The 26,496-nt window shown below is 38.0% G+C and overlaps 1 protein-coding gene across 3 annotated transcripts in view; it reads right to left on the minus strand.

Moving 5' to 3' along the window:
• The window catches only part of LOC116175358 (protein sidekick), a 47,023-nt gene extending 25,050 nt beyond the window's left edge, over positions 1-21,973 (minus strand). For 2 of the 3 annotated variants that reach the window (XM_031493428.1, XM_031493427.1), the window contains exons 1-8: positions 21,748-21,973; positions 7,772-7,948; positions 7,470-7,686; positions 6,897-7,424; positions 6,724-6,851; positions 6,560-6,649; positions 6,183-6,302; positions 5,954-6,109 (exon numbers count right to left, since the gene is read on the minus strand). In XM_031493428.1, coding sequence (XP_031349288.1) covers positions 5,954-6,109; positions 6,183-6,302; positions 6,560-6,649; positions 6,724-6,851; positions 6,897-7,424; positions 7,470-7,686; positions 7,772-7,948; positions 21,748-21,931 — 1,600 coding nt within the window. In that variant the 5' untranslated portion in view covers positions 21,932-21,973. The remainder of the gene's footprint in view (positions 1-5,953; positions 6,110-6,182; positions 6,303-6,559; positions 6,650-6,723; positions 6,852-6,896; positions 7,425-7,469; positions 7,687-7,771; positions 7,949-21,747) is intronic. The other variant, XM_031493429.1, reaches the window with a different exon arrangement.
• Between the last annotated feature and the right edge of the window lie 4,523 nt (positions 21,974-26,496).

The raw sequence follows: 26,496 nt of genomic DNA on the forward strand, positions 1-26,496 counted from the left end.
ACATGACGATTTATTGTACACGCTTCGCTAAGTGCGATAACATGAGAAGAGACCGAAGAGACTCACTTGTTACCACGCCCACCGGACTACAATAGAATGGTTGAGCGGGCAGGTACAGCGAGTAGCACTTTGGGAAAGGGAGTGACTTCGGTTTCTCTACAACCTTTCCAAACCTGTAAAGACAAAAGTTTGGATATTGGAACTCAAGGATTAGTGGAGTGGAGAGTAGTGGATTGGGAGGAGGATCCTAAAAGGTAGCAGTCCTGATTGACCAGACTTCCTGGAGGTCATTTGAACTTCACGGTGATCTTGAACTCCATAGGGAAACCGAAGGCTCCACCAAGGGTGAGGAAATGAAAGTGAAGCAAATGTAACAGTATTTCTGTTCAGGGTATTTAAAGTTCATTTGTACGTAATTAAAATGTTAAGTCTAGATATAATCATGACTGCCAAGAACGAATGCCGATGAATGAGATTATTGTATCTAAAAGAATTTATTTATTTCAGTTCATTGTATCCCAATGTGTATTTTAAATATGGCCGCTATGAATCAGAAAGGAAATTAAATGTAAGTAATAATCGCGGCGTAAATAGAATTGCGTTCAGCGTATGTAAAAACATATAAAATCGAGTATTAACGCTAAGGTCCAAGTCCGAGTCATTGTAAATAATTCATTTAGAGCTAGTAGAATGACTTAAATCCGTCTGTTCGCTACCGCTGTCAAATTGGCAAAAGCTTTAATCACGGGCGATCAGTCTATATAAACGTAAGTGGGTTGTGTGGGTAAAGTAGAAATGAAGCCACGGCATAAACACTACGAGAGTATAAATACGGAAATTTCCAACACCAAAGAAGCACTCGCCCGCCGTCTTTTCACGGAGCAACAACTGTGCCAGTCGCGCCCGCAAATTATAAGCGCGTTTTCTTGTAATAGAGAGTTGAGGCGACTTTTTTAAGAAAATCAAGAGAAAGAACCGAGTGAAAATATCTCCATCCAGCCACAATATCGAAGGAGAAGACGTTCCTTCACGGCACTCCGGAGAAAATTAGGAGGTTTGCGGGATTTCCGAAGAACAGTTCCATTTTCTGTTCTACGCGCGGTCCGTGCACAGTCTACTTGGAGGGTATCGAAAAAGTCGCGTTGAAACCTGCCTGCCTGTGATTGGCCGAACCGAAACTCTAATAGCAGCTTGCAGTGGGCGGTCCTGAGTTCATTGGATTTCAACATCGATCGAAGCGAGACCAAGACGGCACTCCGAATCCTAGTGCACATAAATAATAGATGTTCAAACCAATAAACATTATCGCGTCGTAGTTTATCATCTTTGTTGTTCGCCCCGTCGTAGACGATTGCATTGTAGTTTGAATTTGTGCTATTGTAAAGGGGATCTAATCATCTACATCCATTCAAATAAGTGCTTGTGAGCACTGTTTGCTTTCATTTTAACGATCGAGCCTGGAGGCGTTACTACACGCATGTTGTACAGCAGTTTGTATACTAATATACTAATTTATGAAACAAAAATTAAGTTTCTTTCTGTACTCGGCGGTTTGAGAGTAAATATTTTGATTTTTGACTAACGTAATAAAGACAGATTTTCCTTTCTATGCAGTGAATTTTTGTGAATGACTGAGTTAACCCTACTTTTACAGGAACGTACCGCCTCAATCCTCATTTCTTTCGACGTGTATTATTTACAGCAAAAAGGCGAATTTCTAAGAGAAAAAGAACGTCCGCCCACTATAAAATAAAGGCAATAAAATAAAAAAAAACAAAAAAAAACGTAATAGGTTTTAATAAAGACTTGATTTTTATTCATTTATCCTTTCCCATTTCCTTGAGGCCAGAAAAGGATCATCGACTGAAGCTAGCCGGCGCCCAACAACAATTATTTTATGCAAGAAGAACCGCCCCTAAATAAAACAGTTTGAGAAAGAAATGGTAGGAAAGTTGAAGTTGAAAAGTAAAAACAAAGTCTCCACAACCTGAAACTAGCTGTGGCCAAGATAGTTCAGATTAACTTGCTCCAAAACTGGCACAGTAGCTCTAAGTGCATACATGATTAAAAAAAACAAAATCTTGGAGTGGTCCAAGAACCCTGGATACACAAAAACGAGGTCTAAGTGCCGAGGGATGAGTATGAGCAAGACCAACCGAGTTTTACCCCAGTCCCACCAAGGAATTTAAACAATTAAGTGGACCATAAGCAATCATCGGATGCGATGTAAAAACTCACCACGTTGTTCCGCTATTTTGTTACAATATGGCAAAATTGGCCGATTCACGAACTTAACCGAGATATTTATGAGTTACACCAACCCTAAAAGCTCGCTTTATGCATGCGTTTTTTGTACCAATTGTTTCATATGTACCGCGCATGCGACAAAAAAAACGTGCATAAAAACGTCCTAACAAAATAATTTGTGAAGAAAACGCGGCGTTCTCGATGCATAAAAGTAGACTTAAAGATTGGTCGAAATCGGTTCATAATTAAGAAAGTTAAGAGTGTTTCTTGGAAGTGATATCTACAGGGTGCGGCAGAATGGACTCACACATTTCATTAGCTTAGTGCGTCGCTGGTGGGAGACGGAGAGTGGTGAGAGGCGTCGACGCTGAGGTTCGTTAGTCGACACTACGTTTGATCTGGTCAGCAACATGGATAGGTACGTCATAGAACGACTCGCTTTAAAAATAGCGAATCTGTGACCGCAACACAAAGAACTTTTTCGTACCCACTTTCGCTTGCGATTTTAAAATGGGTTTCTAACTTGAGGGCAACTGGATCAGCATTAGCTGGCCATACACCGAGAGGTTGATCCGCCGGTTTGAACTGCGACATGTAAATATGGCAGTTTGATGACAATCCGGTCCTGGTTAAATCTGTACGTTTGAACCGCGCCATATTCCAAAACCGGCGGATCAACCTCTCTGCATATGGCCAGCTATTGCCGAAAAGATCAATGGGCCGAGTACATAGGAGCATTGGGCACCAGAAAACATCATCGCTCCCGTCAGAGCTTCCAAGCCGTTCCGCCAGGTTGCTAGTGCTGGACATCACCTAGAGAGGATATAATTGTTGCAACCTATTTATTTATTAGGTCTATCTTTTACTGTAAGTACTTTTTTGATATATTTTAAAATGTGAGAGTTCATTCTGCCGCACCCTTTATAAACCTATAAATATACTGGTACCATTACAATAGGTAGATAAGATCAGGGGCGGACTGGCCCGGGGGGGCGGGTGGCGGTTGCCACCTGGCCCGGGGGGGCGGGGGGCGGTTGCCACCTGGCCTGTAGATCATAATGGCCCGTTGGAAATTTATAAGTATGTGCTGTATTTAGTTTCTTGCACTATTAATAAATTATTAACACGTTTCTCTAATTGGGGTTGATATTAGGTTGTTAAAAATCTGTTTTAATTGAAGTGTTTTACAATGAATTTATCATTTTTTGTCGTAGCATGAAAGCGCTGAAATACAATGATAGGCGACGCACCTCGTGTGGATTGTATATTTTGTTACTTTTAATTATCAGCTGCAATTTGAAAAAAAACTGTATGGTAATTTTCTATAAGAAAACTTATTTTCCGGATTGATCTGAGATAATTTTTTCTTCGGGGCTCAAAAAAATCGACTACACCAAAAATTCTCGGGAAAACACTTTTTCTTATTAATTTGGGTGCGTAGAATCCAAATCAATTCGTACTTTTTCGATCAGACTTCTCAATCAAAAGTTATAGACTAGAAACCAATTTCGAAAAAATTCAAAGGGCTGTAACTTTTGAACTAGTAGCCCAATCTTGGAACTGTTTGAAATTATGGATTCTACAGGCCACATTCTGTAAGAACATTTTTTTCCGGGTCGATCTGAGACAATTTTTTCTTTGGGGCTCAAAAAAAGGCAGTGTATTACCTTCCTTTTTTACCAAAAATCGACTACACCAAAATTTCTCGGGAAAACACTTCTTCTTATTAATTTGGGTGCGTAGAATCCAAATCAATTCGTACTTTTTCGATCAGACAATCAAAAGTTATAGACTAGAAACCTTCTACAGGCCACATTCTGTGAGAAAATTTTTTTTTCCGGGTCGATCTGAGACAATTTTTTTTCGGGGCTCAAAATTATTAACACGTTTCTCTAATTGGGGTTGATGTTAGGTTGTTAAAAAATTCTATTTTACAATGAATTTATCATTTTTTTGTCGTACATGAAAGTGCTGAAATACAATGATAGGCGACGCACCTCGTATGGATTGTATATTTTGTTACTTTTAATTAAAAAAAAACTGTATGGTAATTGATTTTCGAGAAAGGAGCACTGTTTTTGTGGTGCACCTCAGAGCTACACCCCCCCCCCCCAGACAGTAGAAGGGATGCACTTCGGCGGCCATCTTGAATTAAATTAATTGGCGGGGTCAACTGAGGTTAATTAAATTGATTAGCGGTTTCACTCACGAAACGATGTTTTCAACTTGTGTTGATTATTTCTAGGAATTGTCAATAATTGCGGAATCGCCTTAGACAAGGACAGGACATGCACCATTCTCAATGAGATGTCTAAAGTACACCTCATGGAAATGATTCCTGACAGAAAAAGGAAAAGGTATCTCAGAACTATACCGGTTCTTTTATTATATAGGTGAGGGAGTAGGGATCAAAATTTCGATAGTTGACGTCACCTCTTCTGCGCTTTCATGAATATAACTATTAAAAACATGGCAGACTTAGTTATTACACGTGATATTAAAAGGAGGCAGTACTTATATAGTAAAAATAATAGTGGGAATCAGTTTTGGGGGAGATTTTGAGATTCATTCGGGTTTTTGACTGCCGGGGTAATCGATGTGTGATCTAAAACAGATTCGCGTTTGGAAACCAGTGCGAGACCTTTAATAAAATTTGAACCAGATTCGATTTTGGAATAACCGTCACGGCCAGTGTTTGTGTTTGAAACGTAAAATATAATAACGTGAGTTCCGGTAGTTTTTGTTAAAAAAGATCTAACGTGTTGGTTTTATACACGCAGTAAACATACGGATTATATATTACGAAATCATGAAAATTAAAAGGACTAATAGACCGTTAAGCTCGCGTAAGAATTGTTTACGTAGAAAGGTAAAAAAACATGCCGTATTTGATCAAGGATAATTTAATTAGACGCGCTAAAATATTTTGATATTTATTACAAAGAACCATTGTTAAAACTGCTGTGTAAACGTTTTGTAGAAGGGATTGAACTGTGGTTGTTTGTAGTCGTAAACTCATCCTTGCCGCATTAGAAAAAAGTATCTGGAGTCGAGGAATAGATTTTTGCTATTAACGCTTGCGCCTAGATATCGTTAGAGAGTAATTTTAGGAACTCGAAAATCCGTATGATAACTGTCAGGCGGCATTAAAAGCATTAGGAACGCAAGAAGTGAACTCTGGTTTAGTGCTGTAGCGCAATCGAAACCTGCCCCAACTTGCATAAACTAGAACGTGAAACTAAAGTGGGATCATTTCGACTTCTCTCTGAATATCAGCTTTCAATTTTGCTAAAGAACGTGGTTTGGTACTATACACCCGGCCCTAAAAATTCCCAAATCACAAGCGTTCAGATCGGGGGAGCAAGGAGACCAATGCACATCTCTGAATCTAGAAATTGAAAAAAAAGTAAAAATAAAAAATAAATAAAAAAAATTCCCCAATTGCCTTCAGATCGCGCAACACACGGTTAGTTTGGGGAGAGGGAGGGAGTCTTTCATGAAGCTTCTGCTGATTGACAAACCCATGTGAAAACGAGCCTCGTCACTTATGCACAATCAGAACGCACCTTGGCATATTTCAAAAATTCCGGTATACTTCCGTTATAGAATAGCGGAATCGGAAGCGGAAGCGCTATTTTCCGAATTTAAAATAAACACAGTAATCGATGACGTGCAACAAAATTTACATTGAACAAAGTGTACCTACCTAGAACAGTTAAATAAGCAGATCCTCTTACGACGCCGGCTTCGTTAGCACGTATACACGTATACAAGCCGTGGTCAGACTCACGAACGGCAGCGATTAGCAAATCGCCCGTATCGAGAGTTTGCACTCGTCCCGATAGCTCGACTTCGTTTTGCTCTGCAAGCAAATTAGTAGGCAAGCATTGCACAATTTATTAACACATCGATCACGCGACGAACACGATACTCACCGTTGTAGATCCACGTCGAATTTGGTGTCGGAGCTCCGACCGCCCGACAGGAGATCGTGGCATCCTTGCCGTCGAGTACTGTTGAGTTTTGCGGACCGTTTTCCATAATGGGCACCGAGGCTAAAACATAAGTGGTGTCACAAAGCGAAGACCATCTGATAGAGCTCAATTCTTTCCTTTTGTGAGCAAAAAGGAAACAATTGAGAAACGAAACATGCACGCTATTGGTTCTAAACACCGGCCAAAATTCAGACAGAGAAAAGTTCAATTTTTCTGCGCCAAAACTACTACCTAATAAAACAGGCAATGTGCATAATAAACAATTTCAGTAAGGCTACACTAAGCTACACGGTGCCATAATTATCACACATCCTTACAGGTGTAGAACTCAAATTTCTTTTTGTTTCGTTGGTTCGAGACACTTCGCAATTGCACAATTTTAGGTCCGATACTTCTAGTCGCTCTCGCTGCGTGTGAAAGTAATCAGATTTAGCACTCGAACGCGATGAGTTAACATGGCACTCACGCCGCGGATACTTACTTTTCACTTTGAGCCACGTTGACATTGAGCTTTCGCCTGCATCGTTCCGCGCAAAGCACTGGTACATGCCGGAATCTTCCATGATTAGCCTCTTGATAACCAGCGAGTTGTCTTCTTCAATGATATACCTACAAAATCGTCTTTAGCGACGTTTCGACTCAGGACGAACAAACCTGGAGTCGGTTCGTAGTTCCTCGACGTTTCTGTACCACGTTACATTCGGTTTGGGAATCCCGACCGAATCGCAAGGTAAATTAATTCGAGTTCCGTAATCGCCTAAGGTTTCAGTCTTCATATCACTAATAAAGGTGGGTTTCTCTTGAACCGTAACGGTCGCGATGGCCTTTACGGTCGGAAACCCGCCCGTTCTCAGCGAGACCTGGCATTCATACTGGCCAGCGTGCGCCAAACTGATCGAAGCCAAGGTCAAACTCCGATTCCATAAGTCGTTCAAGGTGTGCGCGATACCGGAGCTTTCAATTAAAATTCCGTCTTTAAACCATAGCGTTTCCAGTTCGTGTAACGGCCTTGCGTTTGCGATACAATCCAAAGTCGTCTGACTGGTACCCTTGACAATCTGAACGTCTTGCGGTTTTATTATGATTTCGGGAGCGATCTCGGCGACATCTCTGTCGTTTACCGTCAACTTAATAAAAGCGCTGTACTCCTCCTTGCCCTCTTGAGTGTTAATTGCACGTGCCCTAATTAAAGGCGATGAAAATCGAGTTTGACATAGACCCACTTACCTATAAGACATTTGATCTGACGCATCCGTTGATAAGATTATCAATTGATTTGCCTTGGATTTGGAGTACTTTTGAGCGTAAGGTATCGGTTCATTGTCGGATTGCCACGTCACGTCGGGTTCGGGCGACGACTCTATCTGTGGCAGGTCTAAAATTGCAGCTTGTCCCGTGTCCACTGAAACGTGGATTTCGGTGAGATCTTTGAAAACGTCCATATCTGAAAAAGTGCCATAGAATTGGTAAAATAGAACTGTTCTAAAATGGTCATCGTACCATTAGTACGTTCAATTAATTATACTTACACGCTATAACAACTTTAATTTCTTCACTAACAATGGATCCAACCTTATTGGATACAATACACCTATAACTTCCGCCATCCTCGTGTTTGGCCGAAAAGATTCTATAAAACGACTCGGACGAAAACTCGGTGATCGGCCGATCGTCCTTGAGCCATTTGTACTGAGGCTGCGGGAAACCTGAAAGGAAAATAAAAATGAATAGCGATCGCCGGAAATTGAAGGGGACGTTTCAGTTAAAGCGGGAAGACTTACGAGAACAATGTAAAATAATCCATTTCTCGCTCGCCCGGTAAATGAACGATTATCAAAGACGTTAAATGAATGTCAATCAAGACTTTTCGAGATTGAATGGAATATTGAATCCGTTAATTGAAGCGACGTAGCTGCCTAATTACTATTTTTGATGCAGGCGTCACGTGCAAAATACCTCGTCTCAATTTAGAAATTTTTCATTGGAAATTTTCGATCATTGTTATTTAAAATTTGTACGTTCTTCATCACCTCGCCATCGCAGTTTTTAGTTCAATTTTAAACGCGAGAGTTCGATTCAAAAAATAAAGTTCAAGTTCTAAACAAATTCCGTCCCACAAATGCGAAGTTTGGCATAGCTTAAATACTGTCATAGATTCACCCATTAAAACCTTGAGGGATTCTTTTCGTCCGTCCAGGACTGGTAAACCGCTTTCCCTTTTAGTTCCGTCCACAAAGCCAGTGTGCCCTAAATCCAGACGGCGATGTCCCAATTACTAGATTTGCAGGCCAAAGTCAATGACTTTCACAGAAAGGATGGCGTTTCTATTATTGATAACATAATTGAGACGGGAACGTTCCAGACAAACTTATTCCAACACATACGAAACATAATTTTAAAAAACCCGAAAGTCACGTCACCGATCATTACCATTTTAAGGGAACGTAACGCAAACGCGCTCATCAAATCTGTAATTTTACTTAATTATGGGACTTTAAGAATGCTCTTAAATACTCACTAAACCATAAAGACTAGGCTTTTCAAGATTAATATCCAGTTTAAAGGTTCTAAGGCTGTTAAAGACTCTTTAAGACTAGCTGCCGAAGAACAGGGAATTTACACAACGAAGTTTGGGGGAAAAAGTTAGCGTCGGTTAACGGTATTTGAATCCGATCCGAGTTTGAGTAATGGTGGGTCTATCGTATCTGCTGCGTCTTAGCAATATGAGAAGGGAGTTCTCTAATTAACTTTTTTGCTATTGTCACATGTACTTTTCGTCTTAAATTATGTAGCCATAACGCCAATTTTATATTTTTTATGTACCGGGTGACCCAATAAGACTGTTCCTCGGCCATATCTCGAGAACCGTTCGTCGTATGACTTAGAGGTAAAAAAAATTATTGGGTTAATCGGTTATAAAGAATCGCTGGAAAATATTTTCAAGTTCTAAAAATGACCACCAGAGGGCGTAACTGCCATCTTAAATTTTAAAATTGCATTTTCTTTCAATTTCGCATAATAAACTAAACATTCTTTTTTCACATTTTTAAAGAGAACCAGTTTATCTATCATTTTCGTAAAAACAAAAACTCAGTTATTTCAAAAACAAAGATGGTGTGGGGCGTTCAATTGTTTTTGCAATAACCTTCTTTCCTTCTTAACGGTTTGACCGATTTTAACAAATTTAGTATGGTTGAAAAGAGCATTCCTTGGGCAATGAGAATATAGTTAATTTAGTTGAATCCTTCTCCGCTAAGGGGCTAGTTTTGACACCATGACCCAAAATCCTAAAAAAATTAAATGGAATGATATGACTTTTCTTTATGAAAAAGTAGCCAAATAACATCCAAAGAGGCAAGTGAAAACCGTTTTTCAAAATCTCGCTCCTAAGCTCAAGTATTCGAAAAATGAGATTAATTAATTAATTAATAAAAATGCTTAAATTGTATCTTATTTGAGGTATTTCCGGTATTTGTCAATGGCGCGAAAGATTGTTTGGAAAGGGCCCCTACACTTTTAGATAGGCCTTGGAAAATTAAACAAATGAAACACAATGCATTATAACAAACAACCGGAAATACGTAAATAGTAAATTTAAGAAAAAATTTTAATAAACAAAGAGATACTTCTATGGTATCGGGAGAAATGTTTCAACATAAGTCTTCTGTTGCTACTAGGAGTACATAATCAACGGGGAGGTTTTCTAGTATAGGGGAAATCGCCGTATTTTCGCTTTAATTTTTGAGAGAACATTTGTGTCACTAATATCTACAATATCTGTCGGAAAAAAGTTCATAACTATTCTTTTACTATCAGGAGCACATAATAAACAGGTTTTTTTCTAGTACAGGATTTTATTTTTGATATGTATGAGGAGAATATAATCTGCGAGGAGGATTTTTTGCTCAACACATAATGTGCCGCAAAAATCTTTTAAATTTTCGAGATCATCTGTATCAGGGGGATATAATGCGCGAGGAGACACCATACCGAATTTTAGGCCACCAGAAGTGCATAATAAACGAGAAGGCTTTTTGTGTATCCGGAGAAATGTTTCAATACCATATCTTCGCTTTAACCTACGCGAATACAATGTGTGAGGAGGTATTTCTGCTTCAAATACTTGGAGTATCCGTCGCAAAGATTTGGTAATTTTTTCTTGCTACCAGGAGTAAGTCCATCTCAGTATCGTATTTTTTTTATTTAGAAAATAGTGTCTAGTCCGACAGATGGCATAAGTATGGAAATACCCCCTCACACATTCTATTCTCCTGGTATAAATCTTCGTAATAGTAATAATGCCGTTCTGAAACTTTTTTTTGGATGCCTCCACATTTATATATCGTAAAATGCTTGAAGTCAATGACGTAACCAACGGTGGATTCTAACCCCCACCTCAAAGCAAATTTGTTACTGTGAATTTTAAACATAAATTAAATACATCGCAATTACTTTATGGTAAATTCTCTTTGTCTACCAGGAATTCATAAACGAGGAGATCTTTTTTTTAGTATCCGAAGAAATGTTTAAACACCGCATTTCTATTCCTAATACTTAGAGTATCTGTCGGAAAAGTTTTGTAAGTTCTCTCTCTAGTATCCTAGAGTGTTACGACACCGAGAATATTTTGTATCAGGAGAATATAAAAATCAAGAGGCTATTTCTACTCCTCACACTTGGAGTATCTGTCAGACAAATTTTGTAGATCTTTTCTTCCTACCAGGAGTACATACGTAAACGAAGGGATAAATGTACAACTTTCAGTTGGTACCAGGACTGCATGATAAACGGAGATGTTTAGTATCAGAAAATGTTTCAACTCCGTATCGTTCGAGAACATTTGTATTAGGAGAATATGGAATTTTTCATAAACATTTTGTCAATTTTCTATGGCTACCAGGAGTACATAATGATAAAGGAATGTTTTGATTTGAGAAGTGAAAATCCGTCACGTGAATGTTTTCGGTATAATTGACAGATTTTCTTTTTGGGTATTTTCTACAGGAGCCCATATCCCCCACCTCTGTCCTGGGGCTTAAGTTGATGTTTCTATTTATCGTAACGCTTTATAATTTACACAAACGCAGAATCTGTTACACTGGTTACACATAAATAAATCGTTTAGTAGAGAACATTAAGTGAGTAGGTGAACGTGCCTTGCTTCTCAAAGACGCCAGAGATTTATGGAACGGGTCGTGCGTGTGCCACATTGTTTTATAACGTTGTTGTTGCAGATGCACTCAATAAACCCAGGAAAACATTTCCGGCTGCCGCACTTACTTAATGGATGCAATATTTTTACGAATCCGACCTGCACATTTCCATTTTAACGCTAATGCACTTATAAATGAGAAACGTGTAATTTACTTACCGGTGGATTCTTTTTCGTGAATTATTACACATATTTCCCCCCGTGCGCTGCACGTGACAAATGTAAATCTAACTAATCGATTTTATGAACAGCCTTCACTACAGCAAAACCAACGCATGTAAAACACACGTTATTTTGGGACACAAACACCGACGCCAAAGTAATTTAAACAAGAGAATGGACGAAATAACATTTTAAAATAATTACATTTGCATTAAACGTAATTGCTGTTTGTTTCATGATTCCGGCAGACACATTATTACCGAACGCAATTAATGTAATGGCTAAAAGATTCGATGGCACTTCAACAATTTGTAGCGTTTATTTAAGACGTTTATTTAGCATTAATGTGATCCATCCGTTCAACAAGTATGTTGATTTAAGAGCAGCCTGGGATTTAGGGCAAACGTCGGTTACTTTTAGAGTTTACCTCAAATATAAATTATCGTTGCGAGCTTTTGTATACTTAAGGACGTCGAATATTGCGCGAGATCTTTTATCGCCCTATTTACAAGGCGTCTTATTGAATTCACTGTGGGGATCTCCGCAGCGTATTAGTAAGAAATTTTTGGAAAGTAGAATTGCAACCTGTATATTCCCGTTAAATGGTAATGGTCCTCCACCTCAATTTTTCGTCGTTTTCTAAGGTCGTTCTTGTAGTTATGTTAGCAACAGTATAATTCAACTTTATTCATTTAGTTGAAAATAAAAACAACTACACAAATCTGACATGAAAACTCTATCCGGGTCGCACAATGAGTTCGAATAAACCCACAATTAATTGATTGACGATGACAAAATTTTATTTCGGAACAAATGAAAAGAAAGAGGCTTGTTTGGACAAATTAATTCAAGCGTTCGACAAATGAAATAAGAAAATCTTAAACATTTGTTCTTTTAGTAATCCTAATAATGCCATCGATCAACAGTTTGGAATAAACAAGGTACACTTTACTCCACAAACTCTTAAAAATTATCGGTGGCTGTGGGAACGGTTTAAACTAATAATTTGTTAAACATTGTTGTTGAGAAGCTCAACCGAAGGTCTCACGTTGCACTAAAACTGCTTCCTTGCTTCAATTTGACAAACCTTTTTCCGAATATGTCTTCAACTAATCAAATCGAGGGGACCACCCCAATAAATACCGTAAAGAAACGTACACGTTTTCAAACCGTCGCGAACCAGCTAGCCTGTAGCCTCCTGCTTACCGTATTTACCGAAACACTACTTCCATAAAAAATAAATCTCTTTCCGGTTTTTACAAATAAAACGCCAATCGCAATTGCCTTGATGACGCCAGCGTCCCTGCTTACGTCGAAAATACTGTTGAACCTGCGTGATCCGTTATCTCTTCTAACAGCAATAAAAGCACGTGCGCTAATTAAATTTTGTCCGATAGTAACACCTTGGCTGGAGAAGTCTCTTCTGCTGGCGATTGCTTCACCTTTTTTACTTGTAAGCTTTTCGGAAAACTCGCGAGAAATTAACATTTCAAATCAATGCCCGAAAAAATAGCAACCCCCGCTCTGTTAATCTAATCGGTAAACAAGTTGTAGACTCCAACCTCATTTTTTTAAATTAAATGGAACATCTTATATACTTTAATCTAGAAAGATAGGATATTTTCAAAAAAATATGACAGGTGAGATTTTATTCAAAAGAGATTCAAGTGATTAATAAAAGACTCAAGAAGATTCAAAAATTAAAAAAAGGTTTAAACGATTAAAAAAATACTCAAAAATTTCAAAAACATTGTTGACCTTTTTTTGTAAAATTGTTTGTAATATTTTTGAATCAAAATTGAATTTTTTGAAACGAGATTTAATATGCTACTTTTTTTAGATTAATGTATATGGAGTGTCCCATTTTTGTAAATCTTCACTGGCTACCAGGAGTATTTCATTAGCGAAGTCTTTTCCTAGTATACGGAGAAAGGTTTCATCACTGTTTCTTCCGTTTAACCTTAGAGAGCATTTGTATCAGGCGAATATACTGTGTAAGGAGGTATTTATTCTCCTAATACTTAACGAGTATGCGTTCGAAAATGTTTGTAAATTGTCTCTTGCTACCAGAAAGTGCATAATAACGAAAATGTATCAACCTGTATCTTCCGTTTAAATCTAGACAGATGTTCTATCAGGAGAATACAATATTTAAGGAGGTAATTTCTACTTCTAATTTGTCTGGTTACCGGGAGTGCATAGGTAATGCACGAAAAAAAATTGAAATTATTTTAACTTAAGCCAAAACGATCGCGTTGAAATCGACAAATACTGAATGTGGGTGTATACACTCTCAATGCAGTAAAATTAATTAAAAGAAATCCTAGAAACGTACACGCCATGATATCCTGTTACGGATTAACTTTTCCTTTCTTTCGATATAAATTTATACCAAAAAAAGTCGTGTAAGATTACGCAATTAATTACAGGTCTCCGTTGCAAGGAATTTATCAACATTTATGAACTCGGCTCTGATAAATTAAGGTTAATTAATCGCGAGCGCCTTAATTATAACATAAGAGTTCGTTAAGGGCCGCCGTACTTTATGAATTAATCAATATGGCCCATTAATAATATCAACGGGGTTGCAAGTATTACCTACGTCACGATCGGCGGAGGAATTTGACCAAGTTCATAAATACAAATTTGAACACGGTAGTTATTGTTATTAATGACCAAAGTTGTCTCGAGACAAGCCATCTTCGTTCGGTTAAATTACGTACTTAAGTACTTTGTTAATATTGCAAATAGGTACCTAACTTATGATGGTGGGGTATAGCTACTTCGAGATGCCCGGTGATTTAAATAGAGATCCGCCTCGTTACGTTTACATTGCGAGCGTGTCGAATTCGAAAAAGAGAAATGGAAATTGTAAAGTTCAGCGTGCTAATTTTGTAATCGAAGTCATATGTCAACGGTCTCGATAATGTAAATAAGAAGAGTAAGAGTTCACATTCCGTTTATCGGCTTGAATATTTCTTATACAGCTTTTAATTAACACCTGAAATAAATCTTGGGCACGAAGGGAACAATCTGACATGGAGACTATATCTGAGTGGCACAATGGATTTGAATAAACACAATTAATTGATTGACAATGACAAAAACTTATTCCGAAACAATTAGAACAAAATCCCTGCAAGAAAGAAAAGCTTCCAAAGTTTGTTTGGACATAACACCCCGCACTCAGGCGGTCGACAATTAAATTAAAAAAATCTTAAATTACTTACAGTTTTTGTTAATAATCCAAATAATCTCGCCGTGAAGGATTTGCGATATTCAGGCCCACTTATCAAAGGCACAAAAACACTCGCTGATAGTTTTTTTTTTTACTAAACTGGAAATTGATAAATAGGACATTTTCGGTAGCTGCTCGGACGGTGGAGCCTTTTCTTTTAATGATAAACAAACCTTTTAGAAAAGTGTGACTAAGCAGAATACAGACAAACCGTTTAAAAAAAACTTATATACGAGTAGGTACGAAATTCGGTAACTTTAGACCCATATAGAAAACACACGGTAAATGAAGTTTTAAATATTGAATAGGAAACATGTTCATCTGGCTTTCTTTTATTCTTTCTTTTTCATTGGTTTTTACATGTATTAAAAAACACGTAGAATTTCGACCCCCTACTTTGTGATTGCACCCTGTACAATTCAAAATATTTTCAAAATATGCAAAAAATTCTACCATATTATCATACAGTCTCGACAAAAATGCTTCCTTAGGAAAATAATTGCACTCCGCGTAATCGTTGACTCACCCCCTGCACATTCATAATTTACCGAGTGTATCATACGGCAAATTTATTGTTATTTTGGATTTTGACACAATAGCAATTGTTTTTTGGTCGTTTCCTAAACGAACTAATCGTGCAAAATGTGACAACGGTGGCATAATCTTCGTTCGACCTTGTACACAAACTGTTGATTTTCTAAATACAATTAGAAACTACTTTTTTTTCAGTATTGAATGGTGAACAGAAAACAGGGGGGTTTCCTTTAAAAAAAATTTCGCAAATTCAAAATTTGACATGAGCTCTTGAGCACCCTGTATAAATTGTTAAACCAGTAGTAGATTTATTTAAAAAAATTCCGAAACTAATGGATTTGTCTCATTTGATTCGTTTACTGAAAGAGTATGTTTTTTGAAAATTTCGAAAAAACTCAAATAATCCTAAAACCATTAGATTTAGTCCTACAGTCAGTGTAACGGGTCGCGTTAGATTTGGATTTAAATTTTTGAATTGCTCCCGTAAAGTAAAACCTTTAAGCCGCAAAAAATGTCACAGTTCTAGAATGTTCCCCCCAGATAAATAGTGCAAAGGTTTTTGCGTGTGCGTCAATGCAATTTTTTTATTTCATAAAACTTTTTTAAATAATTAACGAACCTTGAACTAGTTAAGATGGGTAGAACAAAAAGCTTTAACCAATGAAAATTAATTAATGACCTTCATTAACAATCCGCCATTTTTGGGCACGTGGGAGTTACTTTTTGGAAAGACTTTAACGAGATTCCCGATTTTGGCGTTGGGCGGACAGTTTCGGTCGCGAATCATATTACAAATCGGACATATTTGACATCATAAAACGCGATTTACCATGAGATTTAAAATAAGTTGGCATTTTTTCCGGAATAAACATTAACGGAAAAAGGATTACGTAAATAATAAAGTGAAGGTGGAGGTTTACGTTTTAATGGAAAGTTACACGCATAAACAATTTCAATGATACTCGCCAATTCAAGTGATACGCGCCATTTTGACGCCACTATCTGTCGGTTAATTCATTCAGCTACCCATGCCCTTTTTTCGTGCAGCAGTAAAGCCACTCAGATTTTTTTGAAACGACTTTGGACTATTTAATTCTTCTAACCTGTCACGCATGCCACATTTCTTGTTATATGATTAATATATTTCTTCCAGGCGTCCCAATCGCCCTTTGTGAGTACCCGCCTTCGATAATCTGTTCTTGAGATATTTTATTTATATCCGATCACGATAAGGGATCGAGAAGGATTATGGTTGGTAGAAATTAATTCCTTTCGTTGGGACCTTTCATTAGAGTACCATGAAGGACAAAACCAGTTACCCCCCTTTGATAAGGATAAGGAATCAGAAAGAAGGGCGGTAGTTGGTAGAAAAAAAGTTCCTTCTGTTAAGACCTTTAATTAGAATACCCCCTCCCCCTCACTGGCTACCTACTGAGGTCGAAAAGAAGTCGCGCAGACAAGTTATAGTTTGTACAATCACCTTTCATGACAATACCATGAAGGGTAGAAACGTGTGTTCACCCCCCGTCCTCACCCTTTTCAAAAATTTTACTTGGCACCACTAAAGGCATGCGAATGCAAAATCTGAAATTAGTTAGGTGTTAGGAAATAAGTCATGGGGGGGGGGGCCTTGAGACAGCCATTTGATGACTGTCTGGCACACCTTCAAGGTACAGGGGACGGACAGAAGGAAAGACGGACAAAACGCAAACGATAGCACTTTTTTTTCATTCTTAAAAAATGCGCTAACAATCCCATGATTGGTGCGCGCAAGGGATGCCGATGAAGGGTGCGCTTGTTTGGTTTTTTGGACCATTTAATTCTTGTATCTTGCCATAGATGCCATTTTGGCGCCACTATTCCGCCGGTTGACTCATTCAGTTAGCCAGGGGAGCCTTTTTGCCTGCATTCGTGGATATCAGAGTCCCTCAGATTTTTTTGAAACCACTTTGGGCTATTATAATTCTTTTAACCCGCCACACATGCCATTTTGGTGCCACTATCGGTCGGTTAACTCATTCATTTAACCAGTGGAGCCTTTTTTTGGTGCATAATGTAGGCACCCTTAGCTTTTAGCGCATTTCCCAAGGAATATATTGCCGTGTGAAATGGTACGCGGTTAAAAATATTACCCAACATATATTTTTAAAAAAAATTAAAAAAGTAAGGCTAACAAGGCCTTTTTGAACATATCCAACCCGTTTACAAAACGGAAAAATCAAAAAACCGAACAATTAAAGAGATCTCAAGAAAAAATAAGTACTCACAGATTAGTCAAATGAAGATCCGGACAATGGGAATACGATGAACGACAAAGCAAACACTTTACACAGAACTGGCAGCTTTTAGATCTCACCAACCAATAATTGTCATGGCTGATCGGATGATCTTTATCATAAACTGGTCAATGACTTTGTCCTCTAACTTATGGAACCGCACGCGTAAAACTTAAACTTGTTTAATCGGCGAAAACTTGCCCACAATAATTTAGCGCAACAGTGAGTGACGTGCGCTTTTTCAATCGTGACATTAGACTAAACAGCCCCGTTTATTTCCCATTCATTGTACTTAACGGTCGAACCACATCCACTTATCGGTTGCATATCGTTGTTCCCCGATGATGCCCGAAACACAGCTTCGTCGACCCGTATTGATAAACACCTGCCTTGCTTATCTTGCACGTGACGTTGTTAGTAAAGAAACCCAATTAATTTGTCCGACAAGGCCAGATAAAACTTTTACCTTACGTCGAAATTATGATTAAATATTCCCTTATTTGTGCGCTCTAACATTTATGATACTCGCTAAGTACAGGGTGGCCAACGAGGTGTATCCATCGCAGAGGCTTGCGGTAAAAAAATTCATTACTAAAACGGCCACGACAAAAACCTGGTTTCTGAGTTTCTGAAATGCCTGCTAGGGGGCGTAACTGCAATCTGGAATCTAATAAAGTGAGCATTTCGAGCATTTACGGCGGCATTAAAAGCTTCCTTTTTTAAATTGATCCACCTTAGTGCCACAAATTATATAATAAAACTAATTAGCTTAAGAAATAAAAATTTGATGGTATAACATTTTCTTTGGCCACAAGATATCGAGATGCGGTTTTCGCGAGCTTGTAACATCATTTAGCTACTTTTTCATGAAAAAAAATCGAACCAAGGCATTTAATTTTTTTGAGAAAGGTAACCATTTCTGTCGGAATGTCGAAAAAAGCCCTCAAGTGGCGATATGTGAAACTAACAAAACTTCAAATATTATAATATTTGTAGCCGAAGAATAACTCTTTTCAATTAACCCGAGTTTGTTAAAATCGGCTCAGTCGTTTCGAAGATACAGGGTGTTCTTTACGGAAACCTTTGAATACCCCTCACCACTTCATTTTTAGAGATACAGGGAAAATTGTCAAACAAAAAGGTTCAGATTATCGTCGACTTCAAAGACCGGACATTTTTTTGTTAGGTTAATATAGCGGAATTCACAGAAACATCACTTTTTTAGATTCCAGTAAAGTCACTAGATATAGAAAGTACCGCAATCATCCGCCATTTTTGGGCAAATTTGCTGCCAACTTAAAAAAATTGACAAATAAAATTTGAATAGCTGTAATTTTTTATAACCTAACTTCATAGTACTGTCATGTTTTATAAAAATATATACAGATATCTCCAAACAGGTGGAACAATCCCTAACATTAAAGTTACTAGATTCTGGTAACTTCGGCCATTTTTGGGCAAAAATCATGCGTTCTCTCTCTAACACACGAGCCCAATGGATTGCGGTACTTTCTATATTTAGTGACTTTAGAGTCCAGATTGCAGCTACGCCCCCTAGCGGGCATTTCAGAAACTTAAAAATATTTTCCAGGTTTTTCTCGTGGCCGTTTTAATAATAACTTTTTTTACCGCAAGCCTCTACAATGGACAGGTTTCCCAGATACAGTACCTCGCATTCTTATTTGGCCACCCTGTACAACAAACACAATGTACAATTTCTAAATTTAAAATTTAAACAAAATTCTGTGTCTCTTTGAACGAAATTCCCCTAGGTCCTATCATATAAATTGAAACATATTACAGACATTGCTATTTCCAATGCGTAATCCGGACATTACGTACATTTTTCACTACAGGGTGGCTCGCTCTCATCTTTGGCATTATTGCAACCTAGAGAACGACACCTCCTTGCAACAATACTTTCTTGAAATTTTAACCATAGGTGCTTCTAGTAAGGACAACCATGGTGCATATTGTAAAAGTAGGTGTGCGCAGTGACTCCCCTTAGGGAGAAAACTTTTTTAGCGCATTTTTTAAGAATTAAAAAAAATGCATTTTGTCAGTCCGTCCGTCCGTCCGGACCCACTTCTACCGTTTTGAGCTACTTCTAGGGGAATGGTCCTAGAGTCCTGGAATTTTTTGCAGTAGGTAGTCTATACCTTGAAGGTGTGCCAGACGGCCATAAAATTTCGCTGTCTGAAACGCCCCCCCCCCCTCGAATTATTTTCTGAGATGCTGTTTTTGAAAGTAAAACTTTTAACAAAAATAAAGGCAAAATAAATAAATAAATAAACTTTTACATACGTCAACCAATTGGTCTCAGATTTTGCATACTCATACCTTTAGTGGTGTTCAGTTAAACTTTAGGAAATGGAGAAGGGGGGGGGGTTACACGATGTTCTACCCTTCCTGGTTCCAATTCTAATTGAAAGTCTTGGTTCATCGAAATTAATCTTTGTACAGAAACTATGATTTCTCCGTTGCGACTCTTTTCAAGATCAGTGAGCGGACGGGGACGGGGGGGGGGGGGGATTAAAATATGTTATGCGTTCATGTAGCCCTTCCTTCCTTCGACCTCTTACCTCTTATCGTGAAAGGGTATATTCCCTTATACCTCAAGAACGGATTGGCGGAAGAGGGTACTCACAAATGGCGATTGAGACGTCTGCAAGAAATATGTCCATTGGTGATGTCAAAACAAACGATATTTCGGTTAAAAAAATGCGCTTTATCTGCACAAGAGTTGTGCATAATTTATACTTGTTACTTGTTTTTGACACCACACTGGACTATTTAGTTCTTGTAACTTGTCACAGATGCCATTTTGGCGCCACTATCGGTCGGTTAACTCATTCGGTTAGCCATCGGAGGTTTTTTTGATGCAACCGTACACTGAAGAATTCTTCCTTGAGTCATTAGAGTATTTGTGGCGCTATTTTCGGGCGATTAGTTAACCACTAGAGCCCATTTTGACGCACTTCTGTCGTTGTGTACTACTTCTAGGGGAATGGTCCTCGAGTCCTGGAATTTGTTGTAATAGGTAGCCTTGAAGGTGTGCCATCAAATTTGACTGTTTTAAGCCCCCCCCCCTCCCCCCATGAAGTATAAAACGTGCATAACTTTTACATACAACAAACAATTAGTCTCAGATTTTGCATACGCGTGCCTTTAGTGGTTTGTGCAAACTGAAACTTTCCTGCGCAATTCCTTTTCGAGATCAGTAGATGGCCAGGAGGGGGGGGGGAGGAGGGTAGAAATTAATTTGATCTTTCATGGTATTCTAATTAAAGGTCTCAACGAAAGGAACCGTTTTTTATCAACTACGGCGCTTATTTCTGTCCCTGTATCAAAAGCCCTGGTTGGGAGGAGGGGGGGTTGGTTCAATCCTTCATGGTACTCTAATGAAAGGTCTCAACGAAAGGAATTAACCTCTACCAACCATAGTCCTCCTCCTCGGCCCCTTATCGTGATCGGATATATACCCTTATATCTCCGGAACGGATTGTCGGAAGAGGGTACCCACAAAGAACGATTGGGACGTCTGGAAGAAATATATCCATTGATGATGTCAAAAACTTTAAAAGCGAATATCTCGAAAACGGTCATCTACCAAGAAAATATACATCGATAGCATCCTATTTCGGAAAAAAAATGCGCTTTTATCTGCACAGGAGTTGTGCAAAATTTATACTTGTTTTTACATGTTGTTAATGAACGTATCTACATCACTCGCCTTTTACATTTCATTCAGTTTCATGAATTAATAGCATTCAAGCAGAGTGACGCCACAAAATTTGTGTTGCCCCAATAAAATAATAATAACAAACTACAAAGTGGTGGCATTATTTTGGCGCTATTGAAAAAATCCCTTTTATTAAACTTCGCAAAACACACGTAAATGAATATTTGAAACTGGAAAAAGTTTTTTCGAGCGGAAAGTATTGTAATTTTCCGTTTCATTCATATGTAAATTGCACAAAGTTATTTTAGGGGCAACAAAGTACAAATTTATACGAGTGATTTAATCGAAAACTTTAAGCAGCACGAACGAAATGCATTGTAATGTGAAAAACTGCTACTTACCGAACGCCTGGCATTGTATAATTTTTTTGTTCCCCAATCGGACCGTGCTGCTGGTGGACGGTGACGTGGTAAATCGGGGCGCTTGCAAATTCTCTGAAACAAAAACGGAATTCAATGATGACGTGAGCATATGGGTCGTAAAGTCGGGAGTCTCATTTTTTATGGGCGCCCATAAAAATAACATAATGCGAGTTAAAATTGAAAACTGTAAACATTCCCTTAGGGGTTGCACTAAAAGGCTGTAAACATCAAACTATTATAAGGAGAATCGTAAAAACACAAATTGGAACGGCCATATTCGGATATTCTCATTCGCGATTTAAACGCGATAAAACACCCCGACGAAAGTAGGTGAAGCGCCGCGTCATTGAGATCACAAATTTTTGGCCATCCTTCCGGAGCGTTATATGGGGCGAAAGGCACAAAAATACTGAGCTCGGTCATTAAGGGAGTGGCTGTGGAAAATGAATTTCTTTTACACTATGTCGAAACCGAAACATATTTCAGTGGTAATTACACCCCAAAAAACAAAGGCGAAGTGCCAATGAACCAATTAATTATTATAACAATCGATCTATAACAACAAAAATAGGTTGACCCTAATAACTGAAAGTCGCGCAAAAATCAAAGAGTTTTTGAAATGGTCACGCGAACTGATAAAGTGCGATAATGCGTAGGCAGACTGAAATTTGCTATTCATAACGACGCAATTCGAATAAACTCTAAATACTTCCTCCGCTGTAAATGAGAAAATTTTAATATTCACCGGATTTATTAAATATTTTGTCCTGAATTTTTTTAATTACTACATTTCCATCCCTTGCTATGGCTAAATAAACACCGCCGGACAAAGAGTTACTAAACTCATCATTTGCGATTGTACACGTTGAAATTGTTTTTTTTTTTTTTGAGAAATTAGTACGACATCGAAGCTAAAAGGAACAATGCCATGTTAAATTACATTTTTTGTCGTTAATTACAACTGTTTACCGTTCAATTCGTGCAAGACTTCTTTATTTATTTAACCGTAGATCTCATCAGGTTATGGGCCCAGTATTTGGGCGAATTTATTTTTGATTTCTTTTGTTTGCAAGTTTAGGGATCCGAGAACTGAGCTCACTTCTTATCACAGCAGGGTGGGGATATGACTTCACGCGGACAACATTACGATTATGGGGATCAGACAATCCTACAGTATATAGCATATAGCATCGTCGAGAGTTCTGGAATTTTTTGCAATAAGTAGCCTCTATACCTTGAAGGTGTGCTGGTATTCGTATTCCCCCTTAAAAGTACTGCGTGAACTAAATTACAGACAGACAGACAAATCATTCGCATTACTTTAACACAACTCCAGCTGGTTAATTGAATATGAAAAGCGAATAGAACGTGCAAATCCACCGTAATACACCTACAACCCTTCATTCACACGTCATCCCTCAACAATATAATTAAAAGTTAGTTACGAACGTTCGCCATTGTTTACATTCGGACAATATACGCTACACCCCCTGTCGACCTAGTATTATTTAATCACATAATATCCTACAAAATAATCCGGTCTGTTCTTGAGAAAGATACGAGAACCCATACAATACCTCCCCCCTTGCATCGCTTTGCCTAAAACGTTCATAAAAATATTACCCCCCATAATCCGATTTAAGAAAATAATTCGTTCGGCGGTAAACATTAAACATTTCGGCCATATGCGCGCACCGAAAGAAAAATAAATATTTAACTTTACCTTTGTCCCGGACGGGAGCGGGACTGTAATTAGATTATGATGGCTTTAAAGATTTAACGAAACGTTAAATCTATTTGTGAAGCTCTTTATTTCTGCCTTTTATATTTTGCAAAACAATTTGGCTGCAATTATGTCGGGATTGTGCAATTTTGATTGTGATTTTATTACGTTAAAAATACAATGCGACTGAAGGGATTAGAATTTGAACGCTTTTTCTCAGTGTCCAGTGACTCTGTAAAAACAGTTTAGTATTGAGCTAATTGATCTATTTTGTGTACTATGGTTTGCCACAATTGTTACCAGCAATCTTGATTAGGGTCATTTGGTTACAACTGCGAATTCGGCATGAGGTCATTTCAGCATCGTGTAAACTGGTTGTATTTGGGAATGACTTAGTACCTTAGCTTTTATACGATTCGTAGAGTGGAAATTAAACAAACGAATTAACGATTAAAGATGGCCGGCTGCATTAATAAGAAGCCATTTTGCCATTTTAGAGGCGTTCTTTAATACACAAGGAATAGAGAGGGTTAGCTTTGGGGGAAACTCTTGAGAATTCGCGGTTAAGCACGCAGCGAGACAAGTGCGTGATCCCTAGAGAAAATTTTGGTCCTAAATTAGTTTTCAATTCAGATTATCATTACTTTTGTGGATGATGTTAATTTTGCACGAGATCAATAGTCTAAAGTTTACTCAGATTGGCCTTAACATTACGTATCCCAAACATCAGGGCGCCAACAAGTCGATAAAAGGTTAGGTTGCCACCGGCGATAAGGAATGAAAGCGGATGCGACGCATTCTTTCCTCAAAATATGATACGCCTTCTAGTCTCTCCGAGACCTTTAGAGACCTTCATTAGCTATATAAGCAAATTGAGGCGTAGTTAATGGCAGTTCCAAAATCGATGCCAAACTGATTAATCCTTTAGATTTCTCAAAGGTAAATTTTGAATATTCTATTATGAAAACGCTCTATTAAAAAAGAAAAGGTTTAATATTCAAATGACTTTGAATGAGAATTCTCAGGGACTGCATAAGTCACAACACTCTGTATATTATAAAAGGTATTATGGCATACGTTGCAATAAACCAATTACTTTTCTGTGCACACAAAAATCGAACACCATCGGACATGACATCTTGATTTTGTCTTTCGCAATGGAATTGCAGCATGTGCAATTCGGTTACTTACCGCTCGTCAACTCGATTTTTCTTTCGCCCGTTCGCGTTTTACACTCAAAATCAATTTCTCGCCCGTGCTCGTCGAACAAAAAAAAGAGTAAATAAATCCGCAACAAAAACCATTTATGGCTTCACCTCTTCCCGAGGGGATTGCACTTTAATACCTGTTTGGGGCTGGTGAATAATTTTTCCCTCATTGAAGCACGATATTCTGTTTACTATGTAAATTCGCGCGAATGCGAATATAATTAGCAGTTACGCTCACATAATCGTCACAAATCGATCCGATTTGTAAACAATTCCGTTTAAAAAAGTGTTTTCAATTTTTGTAGAAAGGCGGAAACGCATTGGTGCAGAATTTCAAGTTTGCGAACGGCTATAGACCTAAAAGTTGGTGAAAAATTTTAAACGCTGAGTTTTTAAACACTAATCAAGGTTTTAAAGATTCAAAAACACTTTGCCTTTGAGAAGTTTTGACATCATTTCTTCCAGACGTCACAATCGCGCTTTGTGAGTACCCTCTTCCGACAATTCGTTATAGAGATATATCCGATCACGATAACGGGTCGAGGAGAAGGAGGACTATGTTTGGTAGAAATTAATTCCTTCAGATGAGACCTTTCATTAGAGTACCATGAAGGGTAGAACGTGTGTTTACCCCCCCCCCCCCCCCCAATTTTTAAAAGTTTTACTGGGCCCCACTAAAAGCAATCGAAGACCAACTGGTTGTCGCATGTACCGGGTGACCCAATAAGACTGTTCCTCGGTCATATCTCGGGAACCGTTCGTCTTATAGCCTAGGAGTAAAAAAATTATTGGGTAAATCGGTTATGAAGAATCGCTGGAAAATATTTTCAAGTTCCAAAAATAACCACCAGAGGGCGTAACTGCCATCTTAAATTTTAAAATTGCATTTTCTTTCAATTTCGCATAATAAATTAAACATTATTTTTCCACATTTTTAAAGAGAACCAGTTTATCTATCATTTTCGTAAAAACAAAAACTCAGTTATTTCAAAAACAAAGATGCCGTGGGGCGTTCAATTGTTTTTGCAATAACCTTCTTTCCTTCTTAACGGTTTGACCGATTTTAACCAATTTAGTATGGTTGAAAAGAGCATTCCTTGGGCAATGAGAATATAGTTAATTTAGTTGAATCCTTCTCCGCTAAGGGGCTAGTTTTGACACCATGACCCAAAATCCTAAAAAAATTAAATGGAATGATATGACTTTTCTTTATGAAAAAGTAGCCAAATAACATCCAAAAAGGCAAGTGAAAACCGTTTTTCAAAATCTCGATCCTAAGCTCAAATATTCGAAAAATGAGATTAATTCATTAATTAATACAAATGCTTAAATTGTATCTTATTTGAGGTATTTCCGGTATTTGTCAATGGCGCGAAAGATTGTTTGGAAAAGGCCCCTACACTTTTAGATAGGCCTTGGAAAATTAAACAAATGAAACACAATGCATTTATAACAAACAAAACAACCGGAAATACGTAAATAGTAAATTTAAGAAAAAATTTTAATAAACAGAGATACTTCTATGGTATCGGGAGAAATGTTTCAACATAAGTCTTCTGTTGCTACTAGGAGTACATAATCAACGGGGAGGTTTTCTAGTATAGGGGAAATCGCCGCATTTTCGCTTTTTTTTTGAGAGAACATTTGTGTCACTAATATCTGTCGGAAAAAAGTTCGTAACTATTCTTTTACTATCAGGAGCACATAATAAACAGGTTTTTTTCTAGTACAGGATTTTATTTTTGATATGTATGAGGAAAATATAATCTGCGAGGAGGATTTTTTGCCTAACACTTA

This window comes from Photinus pyralis, unplaced genomic scaffold, assembly GCF_008802855.1.
Source record: "Photinus pyralis isolate 1611_PpyrPB1 unplaced genomic scaffold, Ppyr1.3 Ppyr1.4_LG7, whole genome shotgun sequence".
In the NCBI taxonomy this organism is placed as follows: domain Eukaryota; kingdom Metazoa; phylum Arthropoda; class Insecta; order Coleoptera; family Lampyridae; genus Photinus; species Photinus pyralis.